At 49.0% G+C, this 26,530-nt stretch overlaps 1 protein-coding gene across 2 annotated transcripts in view; it reads left to right on the top strand.

Annotated features, from left to right (window-relative positions):
- WASF2 (WASP family member 2) overlaps positions 1-23,891 on the top strand; it is a 33,202-nt gene extending 9,311 nt beyond the window's left edge. Inside the window, exons 1-9 of one of the 2 annotated variants that reach the window (XM_040586835.1) lie at positions 6,701-7,328; positions 7,633-7,786; positions 11,761-11,895; positions 12,421-12,574; positions 13,697-13,814; positions 14,979-15,109; positions 16,680-16,835; positions 18,618-19,141; positions 19,619-23,891. In XM_040586835.1, coding sequence (XP_040442769.1) covers positions 7,657-7,786; positions 11,761-11,895; positions 12,421-12,574; positions 13,697-13,814; positions 14,979-15,109; positions 16,680-16,835; positions 18,618-19,141; positions 19,619-19,776 — 1,506 coding nt within the window. In that variant the 5' untranslated portion in view covers positions 6,701-7,328; positions 7,633-7,656 and the 3' untranslated portion in view covers positions 19,777-23,891. Of the gene's footprint in view, positions 1-6,700; positions 7,329-7,632; positions 7,787-11,760; positions 11,896-12,420; positions 12,575-13,696; positions 13,815-14,978; positions 15,110-16,679; positions 16,836-18,617; positions 19,142-19,618 lie in introns of those variants that run through there. The other variant, XM_040586834.1, reaches the window with a different exon arrangement.
- Positions 23,892-26,530: the final 2,639 nt, after the last annotated feature.

The raw sequence follows: 26,530 nt of genomic DNA, 5'->3' as shown, positions 1-26,530 counted from the left end.
CTTTGCTGCTCCTGTTTCCTAGGAAGCAGCAAAGCCAGAGCTTTTCTGGTGCTGAAGGAGCCCTGCCTCTCTCCTGATGTATATCCTCACGGCAAAGACCTTGAAACCTTTCTGTTCCGGAGCTTTAATTCCTGTTTAATCAATAGTTCTGTATTCTGAGAATCAAATCCCTGTGACAGCTCTCTTTAATTGAGCTAAACTGCCTTTCTCTTGTCACATCTCTTCTAGAGTTTTATTTAAATGCATTTGTTCTGCCTGTATCCTAGTCAGGTATTGATAGGAACACCAGGTGACCCTCTTTGTTTAACTTGTTTTTCAGCTAAATGAATGGAAACATTAATTAGGGCAGTGGTGTGGGTTTTTTAGGAGTAGGAAAAGCCAAGAAGTCTAGGTCAAACTGCTGGCTGTATTTGCACGCCAGCAGAAGCTAGGAGGATCTGTATGTTCTCCGTTAGTGACACCCCCATCCTTCCACCCCCAGCTTGATTTCTGCCAGCAGCTTCGAGCGAGTCCCTCTACAGGAGAGCAGGCTGGCATTTATTCCAGCAAGATCATCTTCAGTAAAGCTGATAACAAAAGTTTAAAAGGAAGAGCCAAATTTTCAGTCACACCTGTGCAATCCCCTTGAGGGCAGTAAATGATGATGATAATGTATGAGCCAGACAAAAAACACAGAAAATGGCTTTCTGAGCCTCTTTTGCATTTTTCAGAACCAGCAGACTAGAGGAGGGAGGGGGGAATGGGGGGAAGGGGGTGGGGGGAAGAGGATTTTTACTCTGGGAACTGAGCGGGCTGGATGTTTGTTGTCTCAAGGACTCCACAGCGCACGGTACAATGCTTCGTTATTCTGCAAGATCATGGCTGATGTTTCCTAGTGTCAGAGCATCACTGTGGAAATGTGCGGCACCACTCTTGCCCCATGCTATTGCCGAAACACTTCTTTCGTAACGCTGGCAGATCGTATCTGCAAAGTTCTCTCGAGTTGGTGATTGAACTGGATTATTAACATACAGAGGGGTCGTGTGTGTATTTGTGCTGTCGGCTAGCTGTGTTCTCCTGAAGGCCCTGTGTTTTCTGTAGGTCCTGCTTCAGCAAAGCTTTTGTGCGATGGTGGGTGAAAACGCAGCCTGCGCTTTCAGTCTGAGCGGCTGGTAAGAGATGGTGGGCAACGTTTTCCCTGGCGCTTGGAGGTGTTTTACCCGTGCATCTCTACCGTGGCTTTTGGGGAGAATAGACCACTGTGAAAGGAAGCAGCCCTGCAGCTGCCCTTCACTGCTGACTCCTGCTCAGCTGCTGGCAGGCTGGGCTGTTAATGACAGATGAGCCTGTGACGCGTTTTTGGGAATGAATACTTGTTACAGCTGGCGGGATGGAGTAGTTTGTGGCATCACATGGCAGTTTGCTCTATAATTTTACTCCCTATTGCTCGGATGCCGCACTGATTGCTAGGTCTCTCTCCGAGCATGGAACTGTAGCATTTCTGATTGCTGCATCCCACTTCTCTGTGGCTGCATTGTGAGCTTGGATATAGCCCTGAGCACTCAGCAGAGCCTTCTGCTGAATTTTTCCACCCCCCCCTCAGTTCTGTGTGTGTGTGTGTGTGGCTGCTGCTTCCCTTTCTGCTAGTCTTTTGGGGTTACATAAAAGCCAGTCTCTTTCTGGCCATTACAGCTACATGGGGGAGTAGTTACTGCTGAGAGAAGCTTGAAATTTGAAGCAGAGTTGTCACAGACATTAGAAAGAACAGTCAGTCTGCGTTGGCAAGCTACTGAGTTAAGTCTTATTTCATACTGATGGGAATTTCAGATCTGATTATCTCCTTTCTCCCTCATTCCCAAACCTGCTGGTGTGTCTAATCCCCCGATGGGTACTCCTAAAGGCTGCTCTCCAAGGCGCTTAGCTGAAGGCTTGGTCTCCTTGACTATGCTGCTTGTTTGTGTCCAGGCAGAGGATTTTTGTGAGCCCTGCTGAGGGCAGGGTGATTGGTCACCCTGATGTACTTGCAGATCAAGCCTAATTTCCCTCCCCTTCCCCAAAAATGTGCTCTGTCCTCCTTAGGTGCTTTGTGCTACACCAGACACTATGACAGATGATATCACTGCTGGGGTCCAGATTTATTTGCAGATGGTCCCTGATCTAAGAGGTTGTGTGTCACATTGAGTGGGGAATTACCCAGGTGACTCCCAGTAATGCTATGCTAGTTGGTCAAATACCAGGGAGGAGAACCTTGCCAGATCTCTCCCTCCAACTCACCTGTTATTTACAGCTCTTTGTGTGCGTTGCATACACACATCTCACCTTGTAGTCCTGCCTGCCTTCTCCTCTGCACCACCGTGTTGACTGTGCGATCTGCCTGCTGTACAAAAAAAAAAAAAAAAAAAAAAAATGAATAGGCTGGTTCCTCTCTTGCTGTGCAGTGCTGTTTTCTGCTCTGCTCCAAACTGCTTGTTAAGGAGTATTTGCTCTGAGTTGCTGTTTTCAGTTGAAAGAACTCGTGTTGGAAAGCAAATACTCAATCCCAAAATGTCCCTGTATTGCTTCTCAATACTTGTAATCAAAGTCTGTCTCCTTTATTGTTCGTAACAATTGTCCAATTCTACTGTGCCAGCCCTATTTATTAAAAATAGTCAATAAGATGCAGCTTTGTGCAAGGGGGTTATAGACTGGCAGTTCTTGTTTGAAACAAACCAATTGTACTTGATTCTAATCCAGAACTGGGATTCCTGAGTGATCTGCTACAGCAGAGCTCATGGGGAGAGCGGTCAATGACTTGCTGATAAGAAATCTTAGAGCAGTGCACTTATCTTGAATGTCATAGAATCCTAGAATGGTTTGGGTTGGAAGGGACCTTAAGGATCATCTAGTTCCACCCCCTGCCATGGGCAGGGACACCTCCCACTAGAATTTACCTCGTGCTTTGCTTGAAGTGCTGGGATTTGGAAAGGCAAAAATTGCAAGTCACAGTTTTGGAATTGGTTGGGGTTTTTTTTTCCTCCCCTTTACGAGCCTGTGTTGCACCACGCTTGTTCCCCAGTGCCCCACGAGTATTTACAGAAATAATTACCGAAGTCAGAATCCACTTAAAAACTGGTGAGCAAGCCATTGGGGGCGAGAGCTTATTGCGGAGGGAGCTGCGTGTCAGATCGGCAGCCGTGCAAGGCAGCACTACACGGGGATCCTGCTTTCTTGGAGGAGTACAAGGTGTCAGAGACCACTGTGTCCGTGGTGGGAATGCCCAGGAGTTGATAGGAAGGGTGATGGGGAGCAAAAGCCCGGTGAATCCTGGAAATGAGTTGCCAGTTGTGGCTGGAAGATTGGTAGGAATGTAGGAGTGGTGAGCTCAGCTTCCAGGGCTTTTGTCGTGCTCAGCAAACTTTTTTCTGGGCCGGCGCAGGGCTGTGGAGCGGGCCAGGGCTCGGCAACGTGTGCGTAAGCATTTTGGGAGAAAGGAAATTATGAGGAATTCTGGCAATGCCCGGCTGGAGGTGGGGCAGCATACAGCTGTGGGGAGGAGAGGGGGGAAGAGCTACAGGGCGAAGCTGGGCCTTTCGGATGGTTTGGCTTTTAGTCACTGCCGTCATAACAAGGCTTGGAGCCTTCTTTGATTCAAGCCGTGACTTGGAGACTTCAGAGGAAATGCTTGCTGTGAGCAGGTAGGAAGGTTCTGATTCAAGTGGGAGAGAAAAATCATTTGTTACCGTAACAAAAGCCCTTACTTCTTGTTTTTAAGAAGGTGTGAAGCACGGCAGTTGGGAGGATGAGGATTTTGAACATCAATTGATGCAGCAGTGTTTGTGGATTTGGCACCTGAGCAGCTTCAGCATCAGCCCATTTCCTTACAGCTCTCCCAACCGGTGTTACTCTGCAACCAGCAAAGATCACTTAACTTCTTTCCTCACATAGCTAGCGCTGTGTTTCAGTTGGATGCCTTTCTTTGTTTTCCATATTCATTAGAAATCTGTTGCAGACAGTTTTCTGTTTCTAAGAGGCAGTTTCCTTTTACTTTTAACATACTTGATCTCCTCTCCCATTACAGTGGCATTGGGGCAGGTCACCCATGCCGTGTGTTTCTGGCAGCTGCTTAAAAACAGCGTATAGACCCCAAACTCTACTGCTGAAACAAATTTAATCTTCAACATTAATAAGCAAATGGAAACACTTATCTTTGCCTGATAGATAAGGATTTTTTGGCCTTGCAATTCATTTAACTTGCTTCTGAATGGTAGGATTTAGTTATAATGTATGGTCTGCAGTAGTTACGTGACAGTGACTAATGCTGATGACCAGTCTGGCTAGCTGGGGTGGAAAACTGCTGTGCTGTCATGCCCTGACCACTGAAAGTAAAGCGGTTCTGGATGGCCCTTGCTTGGTAGCATGCTGTCAATTGGCTTCTTAATGACTCTCTTAAAGAATAAAAGCAAGAGCCTCCTGGAAAGCTTTTTTAGGTCTGTCCGTTCCTTGTTTCATTTACTGTGCATCTTCCCTGCCCCCAGCTGTATGCTGTGTGCTGTCTCCAGGGTTTTCCTTCCTCCTTCTGCCTCTGCTCTTGTACCTTGTCCCTTCTCCACACTCGATTTTCTGCCCCACCTGACTGCTGTTCTTGAAATACACTGCTTAGTTTCCAATCCAGACTATTAATCTTTGTCCCACCTACTTGTGAGGCATGAAGGTTTTACAGGAGCCCATTAGCTGTTACCTCTGTACCTACCCTCCAAAGACATGGAGAAAAACGTTCTTCTGGGGCCAGTGACTGCTCTTTTTGCTAGTGTTGGCACCAGGCTCTGGTTGCAGGTCCCAGGCTTCCTATCTGCCCACCTCGCCCTACAAAAACATCTGAAACCTTGAAGCTCTTTGCCCTTCCGCTCAAGGGAAGGAAATTTTGCTTCAAAATGCTTCTTATCCCAGAGGCTGCTGGGTGAGCAGAAGGGTGGTTGTCCACAGCCCATCCTGTCCTCTGTGCCTCGCTCGTCTCCAGTGCTCCGTGGGGTTAATCTCTTGGTGTGACTGCTGCTTGCTGGATCCTGACTGGTTTTAGGAGCAGGAGCGCGGCAGCAGAGCCGTCCAGTCGCCTTGAGAAGAAGCGGTGCTGCCGTACTCTTGTGAGGAGGGCTGTCGTAGCGATCACAAGGGCGAAACTCTTGATTCTGCAGTGGAGTGTGGCAAGCTGTGCTGGGAGGGTGGGGGTGGCTGGCAGGATGAGCTAGGCTATAAAGGGAGTGCTTTTCTTAGCCCTTATCTCTGCTGTCTTGCACCGGTGCAAATTCATACTGTACGTGTGCTGTACCATTGTTATTTTTCCAAAAAAAACCCAAAAAAGCAACTTTCAGCACTAGTCCTTGCTCTTAGTTTCAAAACATGCGTTGCAGGCAAACACTTTCAGTGGGGATGCATGTAGACAACGTATTCTGAGCCTTTGTTTATTTGTAGGTATTCGGGGCACTACTCCATTTTCTGCCCTGTTCTCCCCGTACTTGCGGAGATTACTACTATCTGTGCCTGTCTGACCCGGCTGCACGCTCCCATCTCAAAACCCACCCCCCCTCTTTACAGGCTTATTTTTCCTCTTGCTGTTTTCCTTCTGTCTGTCCTGCACCTTGGAAGGTTTCCAGCCAGGCTGGGTGGACGGGCTGTCCACTCTGGCCCTGCAGATCCCACCGTGCGTGCTCGCGGGCTGAGCCCTGGGGAAGCACGGGGGAGAAGCTTGATGCAGGCAGCCTGCAAATGCTGCCTTGTTTATGAGAGCTGCTTGTTGGTGCAGACTGCAGTCTGGGGGGAGCTGGGAAAGTTTGTCTGGCATAAACCGCTAAAGCTGACAAAAGATTGTAGGGCTTGGTCTGTAATCGATAAAACACGGGGTATTTGGAAGCGAAGGTCAGAGTCCTTCCTTAGTTCACCCTGTTCTTTAAATATCCCAGCAGTTACTGATGGCTGCTGCAGTGCTTGGACACGGTGAAGAACAACATGGGCTTCAGTCCTCGGAGAGCCTCTGCTTTTATTTATTTGGATGCAGATCTCACACCCCTCTCCTGTGAGGTGTGCGGTTTTGGGGACCCTTTCCTTGCACAGGAGCCAGCATGTGAAATCCCTCATGTAGAGGCGTTGCAAAATGGCAACCTACATCTGCTTGTCTGGGAGATATCCCAGCGCCTGGTACGCTGCTGCTCTTGAACTCCTCTGCCTTAATGGGTCAAATTTAGCAATTCAAAATCTGGGTTGTGAGGTAATTAGGAGGGATAATGCCCACTTCTTCCTCTTAACACCCTGATAGAAAAGCATCCAGGAAGGACTCCTGGACCTCAAAGATAAGCTGCCAGCTGCCACAGAGACTATCAAAGGGTGGCTCAAAGTCAAGAGCAAACAGCTGATTTTTTATGGTTCTTGGGTTTTTGCTGTTGGTGACAGGAAGCCATGTTCCCCAAGCTGTTAGCTTCCTGTTTTATTTTTACACCCAGCCCAAGCAGATCAGCATGCCTATCACATGGGAGCTGGCTGCTTCTCTTGGGTTGTTCCTCAGCTGACCTAGAAAAGTGATTCTTTCCCCTTCTAAATTAATCAAGAAGTTGGGATGTATTTGCTTTCACTTAGTCTTAAAGATTTCAGGCATGTATCGTGCTCCTTGTTCTGAGCTGTTTACCCAGGTTTCCTCCTCTCTTTTGGAGGCAGATGATCTGAGAGGGAGCCGTTTGTTGCTTCCAACGTTTCGGCCTGTTAGCAAAGATGATTTTTGTTAGTTCAAGGCACTGACCTGCACATAAAAGAGTTTTCTGTCCAAAGCATAACTTCCGGACACTTATGCTTTTGTCTTTTATTTTATTTTATTATTTTTTTTTAAAGAACTGGAAGTTTGTCCTGACTGTTGTACAATCAATCTTGACTTCTTTCTGAGCACACTCCAGTCCTGCATCCTGATTAGAGCTCCCTCAACGTTAAACTGCTGTAGCAGGAAAACAATGGTCCAGTGTAAACCTTGGCCCCGGGGGATTTCCCAAGGGAAGAGGGGTGCAGCCTGCAGGATAAGGAACAGTCACCAGAAAGTTTCCTGGTCAGCTGCAAGCGCTTCCTGTTGTTTCAGGAGAGCCCTGCCTGCTGCTCTGGGAGGGAGGCACCAAACCTGCTTTGGTGTGCCTGGTTGTTTTGGGGTTTGGTTGGGTGTTCTGGGTTGGTTTGTGGGGTTTTTTAACTTCTCCAGTCTTCATCCTCTCAGTTAAATCTCAGTTTAATTTATTGATCGCAAGTCTAAAATTTTTCTGAAGAAGAGCTTGTAAGACTCGCCAGAGACGCCGTGCGTGAGCACGGGAGGAAGGAGACTGCTCAGAAGCGGCGGATGGGTAGGAAGGGAACAACGGCTGTGGTAATGCCAGCAGCACCTTGCGTGTGGGCGAAGATGTGCAGTTTTCCATCTCTGCCTCTGTACCTGAGCTGGTGGGGCTTCGCTGTCACTGCAAGTCGTAGAACAGCAGGGTCTTTATTTCTGATGAACCGATTTTATAAGGGTGGGGAGGGGGGAAAGAAGGCTTATAAATAAAGCCATTTGAGAGCAGGAAAAACGAACACCATGGCTCTGGTGTGCCTGGAATTTGCGGTTGAGTAATCCTTTCCTGTTTCTTTTTTGGGTTGTTTTTCATCTTTCAGAACAGTGCCTGAAGCAGGTCCACCATGCCGTTAGTAACGAGGAACATTGAGCCAAGGCACCTGTGCCGTCAGACGTTGCCTAGCGTTCGAAGCGAGCTGGAATGCATGACCAACATCACCCTGGCAAATGTCATTCGACAGCTGGGCAGCCTGAGTGAGTACCATGGCGAGCCTGCGCGTTGCCCTCAGGAGTCGCTAGTGCTCTTTATTTAGCTCCCTTTCTACTCTCGTGTTCCTATTTCTCCCCCATCTGCCTTCCCTGGGTAATGCTAAAATGTTTTCCTAAAGAAATCTGATGCTAATTTCATATCCCTGGTCCCACTGCCTTCCTAGCTAAGAGAAAATGGGGAGGGGGGTGTGTGTATGCGTGCGTGTGTGAGAGGCTGCAGCGAAACTGCAGATGGAAGGATGGAGCACAACTCAGGCTTGTAAAATGGGAGGCTCTCCGAGCAGCCAGGATCTTGTGTCAGAGAATGTGCCTGTAATTGCACGCGCTACTAAATGGAGCTTGACTGTGTTGAATCTACACTGTGTCAGTAGTTTTGTTTTTTTTTTTTTTAATGAAAGATAATTAAAGCGCACATGCAGAAGCCGCCTGTTTGCCCCTGCTGTTTGTTGCGTTGCAAGACCCAAAGTCCCCAGCCTGAGCCAAGCGCTGCCTCTGGAGTATTGGGGGTTTGGGGCCGCTGGCTCAAATGGCAGCGCGAGCTATAAGCGATGCCTAGCTCAGCTCTCCAGTGGGCTGACCGATAGCCTTGTGAAGGCTGGAGGGAAAACATGGCCTTACATGCCGTAGAAGAAACAAAGAATTATTTGTGGTCTCTCCAGGATGAGTCCTTACTCTGTTGAAATGCTCTGGATTCTGATTAGCCACCTTTGCCCTTGAAGCCAGACTTTGAAAATCAAATTAATATATTGTTTAGTGGCTCCGTGGTGTTTGCAAGCACTTCTGCTTGCTCTGCAAAGCAAGCCCCTTGTCTTCCACCATAGCGTGAATGTGGCAGGGAAAGTTTCGGTGCAGTCTCTTTCCAGCAGTGAAGACCATGGCTGTCGCTAAAATCTGGGCCTGTGTTTGCTGCCAGTCGGTATCACATTCTGTTGGGTTGTAGAAATGTCACTGCACAGGCAAGGCCAGTCTCCCTGCTCGCGTTCAACTGGCCGTTGTTGTTCATTTGTTAAGTCTCGTAGCCAAGATGGTCGTGGAGTGTGAGTAAAATCCATCTCGTGCATGTGAAATGATGAGGAAGGAGGCAGTAAAGCCGTGCAAATCTCAGCTGCGGAGGAAGCTAATCGCAGTCCAAAGGCACACAGTGGGTTAGTGTGACAGAGCCGTGGTGGGATCCTTCAGGTTTAGACCTTCTTTGCACAGCTCAGATATTCAAAGCTTCTCTGCTTCTACCTCGTCAGAGAGGGTGAAGTGCTGGAAGCCAAACTGCAGCCTGGTTTCTTTATTGGGAAGGTACCCTGGGAGCCTCGCTGGCGATGTGGGGAGGGAGGTGCGTGCCGCTGGACCAATGGCAGGTTCCTCGAGGAGAGTGCTGGAGGGGAAACTCGGAGAGGTGGCTCTTGCTGACACTTGCGTGCTTGTCTGCGTGCGAGGGGAGCGAGGCGGGTGGGGAGGAAGTGCTGAGCACCATCTCTTATCCGCTTCCCTAGGGTCAGCAGTATTTTAAATGAAGCAATATTTAGGCTAACTGCTACAGAACGCTCACGCCCAAATGACCAAACTCCTGCCCCCTCCTCCTTTTCTCTCTCTTACTTCTGAAAAATAAATCCGCTCCTTCCTCGTACGTTGAATATTACAGGAATGTAAAGCAGGTTCAGTAGGCTGTGACAGCCCTGTCAAGTGAATAATCAGCCATGCCTAGTGCACCACAGTCTCTTTACAAAGATGCAAACATAAATCTTGTCAAACTTTCATATTCCAGTGAGTTTACCCTTCGTTACTATCACAGCTGGTAGCACTTTGTATAAGTCGGCTGTGCGTTTCTGTGTGATTTTATAGAATCCACAAGCTAAAGATGGAAAGACCTATTAAATCATGCTGTCTGTCTTCCTGCCAGTGCATGACAAAGATAATTCTGATTGTAAGCTGCACTTTTGCAGTCAAAGTAACTAAACCAAAAAATTAATCTCTGCCTTACCCCATCTAAAAGTGTACATGAAACACAGAACGGTATGTGGCATGCTGGATGGTAACTGTACAGGTGTGCTGACACAGGCAAGGGAATATGGAGCATCCCTTCTTCTCCCTCCAGTGTTAAGACTGGTATATGCAATGCTGTTTATATATTATTTTATGCTTGAAACGTCAGTGTTGCAAACAAAAAACTTTATTTTTTCCCTAGCGCTTGTTGCAGTTCCTAGTGAAATAGAGAAATTACTTTCAGTTCTCATTAAAGTAGAAACCAAATTGCAACTTTCTCTTTTTTTTTTCCTTTTTTTTTTTTTTCTGAGCTGTTGCTGGGAGGTCTCAAATTATCCCGTAGATAAATGTTCGCTCTCTGGTCGAACAGGAGATCTGGTCTTGCGCTGATGTTGAACACTGAGAGCACTTTATGAAACCTGGCTATAGCAGGAGCTACCTGGCCCTTAGGTCTGCAGAAATAAAATCCTTCTTGTGAGTGTGGGGAAAGCTGGTTGGGCTTGTTAATGAAGCGTATATGGAGTTTGTATTGTCTAGGAGAGTGGAAGGAGAAGGTCAGCTGAAGTTAACTTCCAGCATTTGCTTTCTACAAACACTTCAAGCTGGTATTGCCACCAGAAGGGGTGGAGGAGGTTGATTTTTAACCTGGCTGGTTCCCCGTACTTGGCAGTGTAAGGAGAACTGCATGGGAGTATGAACAAGTAGCTGATATGTCAGTTTAGATAGCTGTGAGTATTTTTGCAGCTGGGCTTCGGGGGATGCCCTCGCATTGCCTTGTGGAAGGGGTGCTTGTCTTTTCGATGTGACTCATTGCAGACAACCAGATTTTTCAAAATTGCTGTTAAAGTTAGGCTTCCAACTGGTTATCCTTCCCTGAATGTTGGAGGGGATCTTTAGGAGTAACAGATTCCAGAACAAACTGTTGACCATATGATGATGCACTTCAAAACCAGACTGCTTATTGGGAGCAGCCTTGTACTCAACAGCCGTGGCTGGAAATGTTTCCCATCAGTGGGAGCTCCATGGGCCTGTGTCTGCTGTCAGTGCCAAGTCTGTTCTGATCAGCCTTGTCCTCAGAGTGGTTAGGGCTCCCTGTCTTGGGTTATGCCTGAGAGGAGAACAAAAAGACGGTTCTCGTCATAAGTTCGTGGTTGTTTTTTTTTTTTCCCCAGTTCACCCATCTGTCTACCTGTGGTCATCTCTTGTTGCGTGCATAGATTTTTAAACTCTTAAGGACAGGGGCTATCTTTTTGTTACGCTTCTAAGTGGTGCAGCGAGCTCCTCATCCAAGCCCCTAGGCACTCTCGCAGTCCAAAGGATGGATGATGTTTGTCATAGCAGCCCACTGGGCAATCCAAGCTGTTAAAGAGAGAATATCCTTGTTTGAGAAGTTCCCCTTTGGTTTTGATTTAGAATAAACGTGAATGCATCAATTTTTCAGACACTGCCACCTGAAGGAACAAAAGGGTCAGTGCTTTCGTCGGTGGTTGGAGCTCAGGCTTTAGGATCAAGGACTGGGTCTGCTCTCTAGTTCCAGAGTACTTTGAGCTTGTAAATATGTGCCAGTTACCCTGGAGGCAGGCCTGCTGGAGACTGGGAGCCTTTGAGATTCTCCAGAGCAATAAAAATCTAACTGTATTTGCTTGTGTAATAAACACGACAGCAGAGAATCTTAAAGGACCTACAGACCCATGCAGATTCAGACCAGTACAGTGTTGTCAGCCCTCTTTATTTCGTTACTTTAATAATGACTTGAAAGTATGTCTTGATTGTTTCTTTATTGCTTGAAGATCCCTTGGAAATGTCAGGTTTTGGTGGAGCAGAGCGTTTTCTTCCTGGATGTTAAACTCAACCCTGACAAACTTGAAAAGAAGCGTGGTTCGGTCTGTCTTTCTTTCTTCTTTCTTCAAGAACACCCACTGGGAGACTGAATATGGTCTGACGTGGCTCACAAGGGTAATGTGGACACTTTAATATTCCAGGTAAATTTGCAGAAGACATATTTGGAGAGTTGTTTACTCAAGCCAACACCTTTGCCTCACGGGTGAGCGTTCTAGTCGAGAGAGTTGACCGCTTGCAAGTCAAAGTCACTCAGCTGGATCCCAAAGAGGAAGAAGGTAATGGAGTGGAGCGCAGTCCTTGCAGACCAAGCGTGCTATAGGTTCTCATTGAGTCAGCGTGGTCGGTTCGTGCGCACAAAATGAACATGACACTGCGATGGGTGTTGGAATGTCTCCTCTTGGCCTAAGAGGGACAGTTTCCAGAAAAAGCACCGTGCTGCTCATGTCATGTGGATATAGCCTTTCTGGCCGAGTCTAGATTGGCTTGTTAGCAAAGTCTCCATGTGGAAACTGGCTTTTCAGCAGTTTGATAGCGGTGCGCTTCTCAAGGCTTGGTCGCAGGAGTTCAAAACCATATCGGCAACTCTCAAGAGAGCCGTGTCTATACAGCAGTGGATCTTGGCACGGCATGATCTGAAATTTGCTGAGTTTCCCAAGAGATCTGTGGGAAAAGGAACCTGACCTTAAGAAGTGCTAAGCATGCCAAGAACTCCAACTGAAATCAGATGTTCACTACTTGGTCTTCAGTGTCATTGGCCTGGGTCAGGCTGTTCTTCACTTGCTCTCTCCTCTTTCTTACAGTCTCCCTACAAGGCATTAACACCAGGAAGGCCTTCAAAAGCTCCACTACTCAGGACCAGAAGCTCTTCGACAGAGATTCTCTCCCCGTGCCTGTCCTTGAAACCTATAGGACCTGTAATACTCCTCCACCTCTCAACATTCTCTCACCTTACAGGTATGGCTGCAATACCTTCTTGGCCCGTTGCTCCCTTGCGGAGGAGTACCTCTTCCTCCCAACCTGCCAAGGAGGTCATTTCCCACCTGTGCTGTATTGAAGTAGCCGTTTACGATGGGAAATTGAGTTGCTAAACCGAGATCCACCAGGAAATCTCCATCCTCCAGATTACATGAAACTTTGCTTTTGGGGCTGTACAAATGAACGTAGCTAGAAAATTATATATTTGGTTACCTGCTGTCAGTTTTGTGACTGCCTTGGGGCAAGGCTTGGCTGGCACTGCATAAACATGCTAGGTGTTGTGCAGATGATGCATTTTTCTTGTGCTTCTCTGTAGCCCCATGGCTCCTCTCCAGAAAGCCGCAGTGCAAACTGCAGAGCATACATCTGTAAATGGCTCTCACCCAGGTGGGTGCAGCTGACTCCTGTAGATCTGGAGATGCTTTCTGTGGCCTTCTGTGCCTGGTCCGAGACATCCGATGTGACCTACGCTGGCTATGTACTCGGTTCTCCTGAGCAGTCCCACTCTGATTTCATCTTGTAGGTAGTAGAAGTAAAGGGGGTCAGAATACAGAGACTTAGCCCACATCCATAAATATCTTTTGAACAGGTAAAAAGTAATTACAGATAGCTGGAGGCAGCTGTCTTCTGCCAGACGCGGCTGCACTGCAAAGTAGGAGGAGAGTGTGTGTGTGTGTGCGCACTCACTTGTGAGTTTCAAGGACGCTGCTGGTCTGATTTAGGGTTCCTGAGCTGGAGAAGGCTTGTTGGTTTTTTTTTTTTCACACCAGAAATACAACACAAACAAGTGGGAGTTGAAGTGACAGACCTGCTGCTCTCCTGGTGATTGTTCAGAGCAGTTGAGCCCTTCAGGTGCTGAGTAATGGGGAGTTTGTGTGAGGGCAAAAGCGGTGGCAAGTGGGAGAGCCAGGAAGAGTGAGGCTGTGGGTTTGCAGCCTGTTCTAAAATGGGGGACAGAGGCGAGAGCGCTGTGTTTGACCTACTCGCTGCAGACTTTTAAAACTGTCATCTGGGGTTGTGCATTGTGTTTTCTTTGGGCTTCAAACAGATGCATGACTTGGTTCCTGTTTGTGTGTTTTTCTTTCCCCCTCCCTGTTCTAGGGATGATGGCAAAGAGGCGCTTAAATTCTACACAGATCCTTCATATTTCTTCGACCTTTGGAAAGAGAAAATGCTTCAGGACACCAAGGATATTATGAAAGAGAAGCGGAAACACAGGGTGAGGAAATAGGAGATCTCTGCCCATAGAGGCATGTCAGGGAAGCATAGGAAGTGGGAAGTGTTAATAAATCTTGGGCTCCAAAGTTGCTATCCAAAATCCAGGTTTTCTCTCTTAAACTCTTTAGGGATCAATTCAGTGAAGTTTTTATCTGGTTTGCTCTCATCCTTGTTAATTAAAAAAAGAAAACAAAGATACCCTTAATCTGTTTTTCCAAATGCCACTGTCTTTGTATGGTTATAATGGCTTAATTTGTAGTCCTCAAACATAGCGCTGGTGCAGTCTGCAGGGGGGAAAGTTGTGTTGGAGTCTTTTCTGCACTTCTGATGCTGCAGAGGGGGTCTGGTTGGTGTTGAAGCAGTGCAAATCCCACTGCCCCAGCACTGCAGCGTGTAGAGTGGTGTAATAAATTCTACCGTGGAAGAGTAAAGAAAGGAGAAAATGTCCCTTCAGGAGTGCAAAACCAGGGCCTGATGTTAAATCAGGGGCAAGCAGGAGGCTTAACAAAACCATTTAAGCTGAAAAGGCCAGGTAGAGTTGCTGGTTTGGTTGCCTGGGGATTTGGACCCATGTTTACCAACACTGAAACTTACACCATAAAAGATTCAGTTTGAGCATACTTTATTTAGCTTTTGAGCAACTGGAGTATTAAATATCAAACCAGATCATGATTTTTCAATCAAAATAACACAGGAGAGATTTAGAGCACGTTAGAATGCGGAGCGCAAGGGTGGCTAAAGCCCGTTTTTTTGTAGACGGGTGTCCATATTGCACCCCAAAGCACGTAACAACAGCAAGGTGATGGTGAGATTTGGCAGTCTTGACACAGAGGTCAAAAACTGAATTGATATGGGAAGCTGAGCTTTCACTCTGCCCTCAAGGTGGTCGTGCCAGGGAGTAACGATGGCATCAGTGTCTGGGCTGCACCGGGGAAATCTGATGTCTGTCTGTTTTGGTTTTTTTTTTTTTTTTTATGCTATCTGTGCTCCAGCTTCTTTGTATGGGAGATCTTTGGAGCTTGCAGCAGTTGGGAAAGTAAATTAAAAATCCTTGCCCTCTTTGAGAATGTATCTTCTTGAAACTGCTACGGGTCTGTCATATCCCTCCCTATTCCCAGTGAGTTTAAAGCAAAATAAGGCTTCTGTCTGATTCCTCCTCCCTTAGAAAGAGAAAAAAGAGAATCCGAACCGAGGAAATGTGAATCCGCGGAAAATCAAAACCCGGAAAGAAGAGTGGGAGAAGCTGAAAATGGGACAAGAATTTGTTGAGTCAAAGGACAAACATGGTCCTGCTGGGTAAGCAAGTCTGGGGCTCTCTGCTCAGCTCCCCAGTGAGGGGGAGCGGGCGGGCGTTGTTGATTGTAATGCAGTTCACCCTGCTCTGCAGCTTCTCCAGATCCGCTGCACAGTGCGGATCGATACTGCCACTAATCAGATTCTCCAAAGTAAATCCGTCTGCTGATTTAAAATTTGCTAAATACATCAGGGAGCTGCACGGTTTGAACAAGGTGGCAGGAACAGCTTTTGTAGCAAGTCTGCTGTCGGCTGCCTGTTTTGTGGGCATGGAAGTGTTGAGAGCTTTGGCTCCCTACCCCATCACGATGCCCTTCCCATCACACCTAGCCTCTGGGCCGTACGCTGAGGAGTGGGGTGGCATCTCGGTGGTATTGTGTGACTGCTTTGTTACATTTCGCAAATGGCTCTTCACACCCTAAAGTTGAAGCGGGGGCTGTCCCCATCCAAGTATTTCGAGCTACAGATCTCTCTTCTGCGCTTCTGGCTTGGGAATTCATTTAACTTTTGACACCAGCAAGGCTGGAAGCAGACAGAATTCCCCACAATGCACTTCTCGCTTGCTCTCTCCTTGCAGCTTCCTTTCATACAAGAAAAATCTCTCTTTAAATCACACTCTCCAGCTAAAAATAAAACTTGCTTTTAGTTTAATAGGAGAACAGGTTTGGTTTCTAGCAGAGGAATCGAGCAGCACAACAGCACCGTTTTCTTGCTCCTCTCTTCTCTCATGTGAGCATGTTCATGCATTTGAATTCACTTGAGGTCCAGAGCGCCCACAGATGGGGTGGTTCCACCACCCCACAGGGAGATGAGCTCATTAAAAGTTCAGTGTGAGAGTGGCCTTTTGCTCTGGTACCATTTCAGTTTTGGATACTTGCTTTTAATGGCATCACTGTTTCTTGGGTTCCTTTTTGATATTCTATTCTCAAGCTTATTTTTTGGCATCTTTGAGTGCTTCCTTTTTTTTTTTTTTTTTTCTTTTGCCATTGACGATGCCCACTGTAACTGGGAGTCCTTCAAGTCCAGGTTGGTCAAAATACTTTTATAAGTGTTTTTTTCTATAATCAAATATTAAGAAAAATAATTTTTTCTTTTGGTGTTTTCTTGTTCACTAAGATATATACTCATGCTGTTCTGGTGCGTGATAGCCATAAACAAACATGAGAGCATATGGACAAATTCTAGCTGAAGAATTATGCAGAGCAAACTGAAACAGCTGGACATGGTTCTTCAAATAGGATGCTTTGAGAAATAGAGAGTTGGTTGTTTTTTTTTTTCTTTAAATATTGCTTTAAGGTTTTGTGTGTCCTGTTGTGGTGGTTGATAAGGTCCCACCTAACAGCAGGTCCCACTGTGCTGGGAAAAGCCATTCCTGCTAGAAAACCTCATTTCTAAACCTTGCAGGTTGATCCATCCACGTGGTTAATATGACTGCTGGTCGGTGGTTGAACTGCTGCACTGTGGTTTGTTGTAACCCTTCCAGGAGGCAAAGCTGTTGCGAGCGAGGGGAAAAATGAGCTTTAGACATTGCCTTGAACTCTTTAAATAAAGTGCTTGTCTTGCTTTCGCTCAGGTACCCCTCTAACATGGTGTATCAGAATGGCAGCATCGGTTCAAACGAAAGCATGGACGTGAACTGCTACACGCCACCGCCGCAGACTGACTCTATTGTGCCACCACCTCCTTCGTTCCCAGATGACAGCCTGCCTCCACCCCCAGTGGAATTTAGGTAAGCCTACGGGATCCCTTCTGTCACCAAGGAGTAGTAGGTGGTGTAAAAGGATGACATGAGACAGGCTGAGATAGTTCAGCATAGCTTCCTAACGGGTGTTGTACGGGAACCAGAATGCTCCTGTCTGGAGGGAAAGTGCAACTGCAGGCAGGGACGGAGGCACAGGCAGCACAGCTCTCCGTAAATCCCAGCCACTGCCGTTCTTCACGTATAGAAGGGGAAAATGGGCTTGGGTGGGAACTAGAGTAAATTTACTTTGCTTTCAAAAAGACCAGGATCCCAATTAGTGGTCTGGCTCCATTGCATGGGTTTTCCAATGCAGTTGCTCCAGAGCGTGTAACTTACGTTCCTGATAGAGCTTTGCAAAGAGTGGCTTCTTTCACCCTTTTTTTTTTTATTTTTTTTATTTTTACCATTTGCCCTATGATCTTTGACAAACACACAACATGGGCGCTGAAGATGTAGATGTAGTTAAATTTAAAGGACTTGTGCACACCAGCTGACTTCTTCCCAGAGATGCTGGTGCAAGTTCAGGGCAGCTGCTTTGTATCAGATGAAATGGTGACTTCCAGTCACCTCTAGAGATGAGAATTATGTTCCAACAGTGGCTCAAGACGCAAAGAGTGAAACAAGAGAGTAGCCTTTTTTTTTTTTAAAGGCAGTAAAATAGAGTCAAGAGTAACAGGAGGAAGTGTGTCTGATAGACGGGACTGCGTTAGCTTGTCTCCATCTAATCCAAAGGCAGCAACGCTGCAGAAAAGGCTCTTCTGATGTGTCAAAGAGACCAAGCACTCCACTCTGCAGCATGTTCCTCTAGGGCAGAGCAGAGCAGAAACGAGCTTTCAGATGAAGCTTACGCTGCCTTATGCAGTTGCTTAGATCTCTGCTTAGCCACAGAGATCTCCCCTCTCTGGTTTTGTTTTGGTGGTTGTTTTTAAAGAACCCTGGGAGCTAGGTTTGATCTCCAGTAGTCTGTCTTGGATCAGCACTGTGCACTGTTAAAAATGGTGACGTTTTTGTGGCGAATGCACTTTATTTTTCTGTCTTACCATGGGAGGGGATGTCACTTCAGGGCTTCCTTTACACATATGTAAGATATTACAGTGTCTTATGGGCAGCAGTGTTTTCTGGTGTAAACACGGCTTCCATAAGTGGGAGATTCAGTCACTCATGAATCGGTGTTTTCCTTAAGAGCACATTGGGTTTCCTTGTCTTCCTCTTCACTCCCCATGGCGAGCTATGAGACATGGCTGCTGCGCTCCAGCTCTGAGCCATGGAATCCAGTGAAGAGATCTGTTCCTAGCAGGTGTTCAGAGCATATGCTTTCCTGGCACACCCACCAGTCCTTGTGCGATTTATCACGGTAGACGTCCCCGCTTGGCGTGTCATAAGTCTGACCTCAGCATGGAGGGGTAGCGGCTTTCATTGCTGCAGGAGCTCTTAAGCCAGGAGGCAGCTCTGGGCTCAGACATGACGCCTGGCCTCTGGCGGAGAGGTGAGATGGCTCATGTTCTTGTCAGCCTGGGAGATGGGACGAATGATAGCATTTCTGCCAGTCCCCAGAAGCTTTCCTTTGTTCTCGTGGTGTAGGCCAAAAGAAACACTGCGAGGGAACTAAACCCAAGAGCGAAGTCTCATGGAAACACCAGTTAAAGCTGGAACTTAAATTTTTGTCTGGACTGCAGCAGTCACACATGATTTGCATTAACATCGAGATTGTACAGTCTAATCTGGCCTCACAGCTAACAGCCTTATGTCTGTCTCCTTCTGTTGCAACAGCTATCCTGTAGACAACCAAAGAGGTTCTGGTTCTGGAGGGACCAAACGATCCAGCCTGGTTAGCCCAAGCCACCCGCCACCAGCTCCTCCGATTGGATCCCCCTCGGCGGCCAGGCCGGGCTTTGCTCCTCCTCCGGCGCCACCTCCGCCACCACCATCAGTGATAGGAAGCACCCCGCCTCCACCGCCCCCCTTGGGCTTCTCGACCCCGGGAACCCCACCACCACCCTCACCCCCTTCTTTCCCTCCTCACCCTGAGTTTGCTGCCCCGCCACCCCCACCGCCCCCTCCAGCAGTCGATTTTTCCAACGTGCTCCCACCTCCGCTGCCTCAGCTGGGCAGTGGGAGTGCGCCGCCTCCCCCGCCACCACCACCACCTCCAGGCCCACCACCTTTGTCTTCCAGTGGCCTGGATGGTCCCCCACCCCCTCCTCCACCCTCAGACACCTCCTCCTCCAAGCCCAAGTCATCCCTGCCTGCGGTTAGCGATGCCAGGAGTGATCTACTTTCAGCTATTCGTCAAGGTAAGGTTTTGTTTCGGTACCAACTTTCTCCTTTGCTTCTGTAAAACCCCACGGTATCCAAGTGAGAGCCGTCACACGAGCAGTGGTGCGACTGCCTCACTGCTTGAGGCCTGTCCCTTGTGGTCCTTCCTTGTCTACCCACCCTGATGACCACCTCAGCAGGTTTTCTGCCTCCGCCTGCAGTTTGGAGACTGCAGCGCTGGAACTGGTGTGGTCCGTGCTTATGAGTGGATTGAATGGCAGTGGTGTTAACCCCTCAGCGGAGCACGGAAACGATTTGCTTCCCATTCCACCTGCCCACCCAGCCTGTCTTGGCTGTCATTCACCATCAGTGTTACCCCACAGCATGTCCAGTACTCGCTGGCAGAGGACAGGCTGCCTTGCCTAGAGGATTGTGTCAAAGGGATGGCTGCTTTGAAGATTTCAGTGTGACCAAAGCCTTTTGCATGATCCCCTCTGTTGCCTTCTTCCCAACAGGCTTCCAGCTCCGCAAGGTGGAGGAGCAGCGGGAACAGGAGAAGCGGGACGTTGTAGGCAATGATGTGGCAACGATCCTGTCACGCCGCATCGCTGTGGAGTACAGCGACTCTGAGGATGACTCTTCGGAGTTCGATGAGGACGAATGGTCGGATTAACCACAGTCCCATCCCCGTCTTCCCCTTCTGTCCTGGGTTAACATCTTAAAGAATCAGGTGGCCAAACCTTCCACCACTTCCTTTTTCATCCCGTAACCAAAGATGTGCCAAGGGTTTTCAGACAACCAGCAGCATATCTCCCTTCTCCCTCCCCCTCTGGCTTTGGCAGGACTTTATGCTCTGCCTTTCCAAAAGGCATCATGGACGCTGAGGATGCGGTGTTGGGATTTAGCTGGAGGGGGTGTAACGGTTGCTTATTTAAAAGAGAGCTAAACCTTCAGATTCTCGATGCCACCAGGCAAAGCACATATAAACCCTCCATCCTGAGGGATTTTTAAAGTAAAGATGGATGATCCTGTTGTGGCCGCGTGGCCTTTCAGATGAAGGACATTTTCAGCTAGTTTTCTCATTGCAACAGCAGACAGTTGATCTGATGGCTCTTCTTTTCCAGTGAATACTGGTAGTACTGCAAGAAAATGGGCTTTAAATGTCAGTTCTCTGCTGCATCCCACTGTCAAATAATCCGGTTTTGGCACTAGTGCACAATTCTTTCCCCTCTGACCCCCTAGTATTATTTCCAGACTACCCTGTGTGGGGTGCGCTTCCTGGCTCTAGGGCTGTGGAGTGCATTGGGTGCAATGTGAGGAGGGACTTTTTTTATTTTAAAAGCTGCCTTTACCTTCCTCGAATCTCCTGGACTGCTTTGCCAAGTCTGCCGAAGGAGACTTGCACAAAGGGATGCAAAGCCGGGGCAGAACAGTTGCTCGGCCTCCCGCTTCTGGGAGAGCAGAGCTGCTGCCCCACTGAGACACATCTGTGTGGTCAGCACTGAGCGGTGGCGAAACTGCCCTTTGCTGATTTCTCCAATTCATGCTGAGAGTGTGTTTAAAAAAGAAAGAAAAAAAAAAAAAAAAGTGCCTAGAGCAGGGAGATGGTGTGGGGAGGGGTTCTCTGAACACCAGCCGCTTTGGTTGCCTTTGGCCTGTTCAGGGCAATGCTGCAGTCACTTTGAAGAGGTGCTTTTTCTAGCCGGGTGACCATGCTTTTTACACAGGGACTCGAGTAGCAAATGCTGGTATTACCTTTGCTTCCTCCTTTCCACCTAAGGAGGGGAGTTTGTGTGCCTAAAAATTTCTTCTGTGTGAATTGAGTTGCCCGTCAGTTAACATCAGACCTAACCTCTACGTTGTTTCCTGAAATTTTGTTATTCTAATTCGTTAGTTAATTTTAAGAAAGCATTTCTTCTCACTAACCCTATGAGTTCCTCGGCTGCTCACTACAGATACAGTACTGGCAGGGGGAGAAAATGGTGAACTTGAACTAGCTGACCTAGGTTTTATTGCTTTTTTTTCTATTACCTTACGTAGAATATAAGCGTATCTTGGAAACCTAGAAACAAACACCCCTGATGTTACAGACGTGTATTTTAATTTGGACATGACTCTGTCAGGGTCATGCAGGAAAGCAATTCCAAAGCCTTTTGGAGATCGTGGGTCCAGCTGTTGTGGGGTGGGACCACCTGCATGTCCCATTAAGACCAACTCTCCAACCTCTTTGCCTTTCCTATTGTACAGTATTTTGCCAGCCTGTGCCTGTTCTTCTCTGGCTTGCCTTGTTTAATGATGTTGCTGGTACCTGGAATGTTAGGCCCAGCCCGAGGCGGCCACGTTGCTGGAAATCCTTCTTGGGGTTTGATTGATGGCTTCAGTTGGTGCCATTGGGTTCTTCCTGATTTCTTGTGTGTGCGCATTTTTAATCTTTGACGGCGCAGATGATGGCCCGGAGGATGGGCTTTTCTGGGGTGTGGGTCAAGCTGAGATCCAGTGCGACCCTGAGAGATTTACTGGATCGCTACACCGTCAGCTTTTGTCTGCAAATCAGCTGCTAGGCAGGATGCAAAGGGCGTAGACAGCGAGGCATCCTGATGGGCTGGGAACGTCTGAGCAGCGCTAGTTGCAGGTTCTGGAAGAGGGAACAGACCCCTCGAGTGCTAGTGAGCCATTGTGCAGTGGAGGGACTTGGAAATGCAAACTGATTACTGCTGCAAGCTGCGTAAGGGGGGTTAGAGGAGAATTACAGCCTCTTGTTTTTCTGCTGTTTCTGTAAGCGTCCTCCTCTGGCTTCTCTCGGAGACAGGTTCCTGGGGAAAACGGACCTTTAAGCTAACCCGGGCTGACAGCGTTATCACACAGGGAAGCGAGGAGCTCGCAAATGCCAAACCTGGGTTAATTTTAAATTGCCTTAACTAGACTTGGCCCCTGTTGGGAAAGGGGAGCGAGTATTCCTGTCGCGTGAAATCCAGAAAAGTGCCATATTCTCTGTGACCCAGATGGATGGTCTGTCAGGCAGGGCCGTGCCTCAGGGCATTAGGGACACGGTTGCCCCATGCGCTGCCTGTTGCACAAGGATGCTGTGTGGGCGATCTGGCATGGCTGCGGGTGGAGTCGGCTCCTCCGACTGCCTCGCCTGCTTGCAAGGTCTTCCTGGCAATGGGAGGGATGCTGCTTTGTCCGTGCAAGCCTGCTGTAACCACCCTCTGCTTTCAAACTCCCATCCCAAGGTGAGAATCAAAATGGCTGGATCCTAAACAGAAGGGTTGTGGACTGGTAGGAAAGATCGGTTGGGGTTTTTTTATGGTTGATTTTATATTTTTATTTTTTTTTAAAAAATCTCCATTGTTTGCAAAAAGAAGTGGTATGAGCCTAGCGTGGAGATCCCTGAGAAAAACTAGTGTAAAGCGACCGTCTTTGAGTATCGTTGCAAAATCACAGAGCACTGGGCCACCAAGTAAGCTTAATATTTCTTAAACCAGTAGGGGAAGAGGAGAGGTGCCAAAAACAACCTTTGCAAGACAGAGCAGCTGTGCCTAACTGCAGGCTGCTGCCCCATGTAGACCGAGGGCCTGCGCTGGGCTCCCCTGCCATCTTTGTCATTTCATGTTAACTTACTCCTTCCTCCCCCCTTTTTTTTTTATTTATTCCCGTGTAAGGCTGGGTTGAACGGCACGGCGGGCGAACCTCAAGCATTTCACAAAGCCAAAAGCGAGAGCTGGCAGCTGGGGTCCTCCCCGCTCTCCACCTGCCCGGGGGGAGCCCCCGTCTTTCCATTTCAGCCCCGAGCCGTGTCCGTACGGAGGTGCAGAGCCAGAGCAGCCATTTCATCTGTCCTGGGAGCCGTTCGCTGGAGGCGTGCAAGTTTGGGCAGGCCTTCCCCTTCCCGGCGCCACGCTCCTGGTTAAACATTCTCCCGGTGTCCTCGCCCGCAGTGCTTGGCTGCTGCTCCCGGCAGCCTCTCCCCCGCCGCCCCCCTGCCCGCCCGCTCGCTCGCAGGGAAAGCCTCGTCCCGGCTCCCCGGGCTCAGCCTGGAGCCTCATCCGCAGTCGGTGACCTTCACTGCTTTCTCCTCCTTATCAGACCCAGAGCACCAGACCAGAGCGAGGGATGGGGCTCCTGGAGGTCCCAGATGGCCGAGAAACTGTGCAGAGTGTCGTTTCAGGGAAAGGATTTTTTTTCCTTTTTTTTTTTTTTTTTCTTCAGTCCATGAACTTATTTAATGTGCCTCTTTTGAAAGTACCTGCCCTTGACGGGCGCCGGAGGGGAGCTGGCTGGCAGGACCTTGCGTGGGGCAGATGCAGCTGCCCCAGGTCAGGTTTCCTTGCTGTGGGATTTCGGGGGGGGAGTGGTGTGTGTGTGCTTTCTTCTCTTCCTTTTTAAACAAAGCCTTGAATTGGGAAGTGGATCCGATTGTTTTTATTACTGTATTAACATTCATTTTAATTCATTTCAGAAACTAACCCATTTTTCTTCCTGATTAGAATGTCGTAGAATTAGACAAGCTGTAACCCTCCTGAAGTGCCTTATTTTCCTACATGATATAAATATATTTATAAGAGTAACTATTCCACTTGTATCTTAGGGGTTTATTGCTGAGCAGATGTGGTGGGAGGAGAGATGGGAAGCACCCTTGAAGGACCCAGCCAGGCTGGGGGTCGGAAGGGTGATGTTTGACGGATACTCTCAGGGTGCAGGGGGTTACTCACTTCAGACCAAAGGAGTTTCAGCAGTGAAACTCTGCTTAGAAAAAAAGAAAAAAAAAAAAAAGAAAAAAAAAAACCACCCACAAAACAACAACCTCATGAGCAAAATACTGTAGACTTGTTTGGTTTTCTTACTCCTGCAAAATAAACACTGAGGGCCAGATTCTGCTGCCTCGCGTGCACGGGTGCAGCAGGCGTGAAGCTGCTGCTGCTGGGGGAGCGGAGCCTGGTCCGTGCCCGTACCTGTGCATCGCGGCGCAGACTCGCTGCCTCCTGTTTTCCCATGTAATGTCTGTCTGTGCTTTTCCCTGTCGGTTGCTGTGTAAGCCAGGCTTTCCTGCTGCTTTTTTTTTTTTTTTTTTTTAATAATCAGCTCAGTAACCCCTGAATGAAGATCCCCTTTTTTTTTTTGTAATGTACATGTAAAAAAAAATAATTTTTTTTTGATTTTTTTTTTTAACTGTAAACTTGATAAAACCTTTCTCTCTGATCAGTGCCTGCGTGTGTTCCTCCGGGCACGTACTGGGGAGCTGCGGTGTGGTTTGTGGCACATGGACGTGGTTGGTTGGGGGCAGAGGGGCTGCTGCGACTTCTCTGTGTGGGACTTCGTCTGCCCAGCAGCACGGGGAGGTGCTGGGGCACCTGAGCAGCTGGTGCCTGTGCACCTTGTGTCCTGCAGCGCATCTTCCAGGGTGTTGGGGTGTGATCTGGGGAGCCTGGCTGCATTCTGCCTTTCAGGGAGGGCGCCCGGGCTGTGTCCTGTCCGCAGGTGCCTGGGCAGAGCGATGAAGAAGCCAGCGGGTCCCAAGCTGTCTTGCAAACACCATCCGTGCAGAAGCCTCTTGCAGTACCGAAATGCAGCCGTGCCAAGGTGGGTTGAGGATTATCGATGGTGGTGGTTAGTGCTGCCGGCGGTGGGTAACGGCGCCAAGGAAGCTTTATCCAGGAGGAGCTACCAGCCTCCCGGGTGTGCTCCCTGCCATACGAAATGAGCCCATGCTCCATCTTGCAAGAGCAGAGCTGCTGCAGCTGGGGTGGGAGGGGGCTGCTTCTGCCTTTTTTTTTTTTCTTTTTTTTTTTTTCCTTTTTTTTCCTCCATTTCAGCTGCTCAAGGTCCCTTCTGCAGTTAATCTGCCTGGCCCCAGCCGCAGCAGCGATGGCTCCTGGCCCTGTGTTCAGGTGCCTTGTCTGGGCTCGGTACGTGAGCCTGTTGTGCGGGTCTATTTTCTTGCCGGTCGGTGGAGAGCAACAAAAGGATCCGTCCCTGCTGCTCCTCGTCCCTGCTTTTACTGCGAGCTTTGCTCTGCCAAATTCCCTTGGCTTCTAGGAGACACCCGTGCGCTCGCTCTGCAGCGCTGTGCCTTTCTTGGCTGACAATAGTCCCTGGCTGCAAAACCTCATTAGATTAATTGGCCTTGCCAGCTTCTGAACAAGCAAGCCCTTTAGTCGTGCTGGGGCACGGAGGGCAGGGGAAGGAGGGATCTCTTGAGCTTCCACGCTCCCTGGTGCTGCGTGTCCTGGCTCTTGGCTCGGTCTCGAATCCGGGAGGAGCAGCCGGCGCCCCTGGCTCCCTGTCTGGATGGGTGCAGCTGTGGCCAGGGCTAACTTGGTGCCTCTGCTTTTTGGGGGTACACGCTAGCACTGTGGTTTTGGGGTACCAGCCCTTGAAAGTCATCTTTGGGGGTTGAGGGAGGTGTGTGTGTGGATAGTGGAGAGCATTGTTGTGCTGGTTTACCCTCTGAAAAGACAGGGAAATGCCAGGGGTGCCTTCCCAGGTAGCCCAGTGAGGCGATCAGAGGGTCCTGTGCTTCGCCCTCCACCTCCACCCAGTGCTGGGGGGAGCTCCTGGAGCCCGAGGAGCCCCCCTCTGCCCCACGCTGTGCTTCTCCCTGGCGCGGGGTCTGGCTGGGTGCAGGAGGAGAAGCCCAGCCAGCAGCGCGAGGAACCGGGTGCTGGTGCTCTGGACGCCCGAGCCCTTTCCATTAGAGCAGTTTCCTACGGCGGAGCTGCTCGGCCCGGGGGGAGTCTCCGGGGCACTGCGGAGCCTTGGCACTCTGGCCTTGGCCCCAGCCTTTGATGTGCTGCCTCTGCCTCTTCCACCGCGCTCACTCGGCAGCGCATCACAGCTGGCCGAGCTCCGGCTTCACAGGAGCCCCCGTCTCCAAAGACCTATTTAATTTTCTCCTTCAAGGTGGTGTTAGCAACACCCAGAAGATGCTGCCGGCTGCCTTGGACGAGTGGGCTGCGTGTCCTTTCCACCACTGACGTCAGCTTCTCTCCCTTAATTCCCCCTCTGGGACCAAAGCGAGTGCAGGCGCTGCCAGCTCTGATCAGCGTTAACAGCCTGCTCTCCCAGTGTGTGGCAGCGCTCTGCCTTGCCAATGTCACCCCCGACTCGCGCTGCCTGCCTTCGCCAAGCATCCCTGGGTGGTGGGAGAGCACTCCCCTCTTCCAACTCCCCGGGAAGGGCCCGCTGCCAGCAGAGAGTCCCCATTTCTTGCACGTAGGTGTGCTGAGATGGCAGCTCAGCCCCTGTAGAAATGGCTGACTCCTTCTCTCTCGCTCTCTTTCTGCCTTTTTTTTTTTCCCTTTTTTTTTTTTTTTTTTTCTCCCTCCTCCCTGCCTTTGCTGTTGCCTACGCGGTTGTGTGGGGAAGGCAATCGGCTCCCGTGCTGCGGATGGCTTTATCTGTAACTCTTCCATCTGCTCACAGCAGCT

This window comes from Falco naumanni, chromosome 3 (assembly GCF_017639655.2).
Source record: "Falco naumanni isolate bFalNau1 chromosome 3, bFalNau1.pat, whole genome shotgun sequence".
In the NCBI taxonomy this organism is placed as follows: Eukaryota; Metazoa; Chordata; class Aves; order Falconiformes; family Falconidae; genus Falco; species Falco naumanni.
The sequence above is the reverse complement of the archived record's forward strand: the minus strand, read 5'-3'. Positions and strand labels throughout refer to the sequence as shown.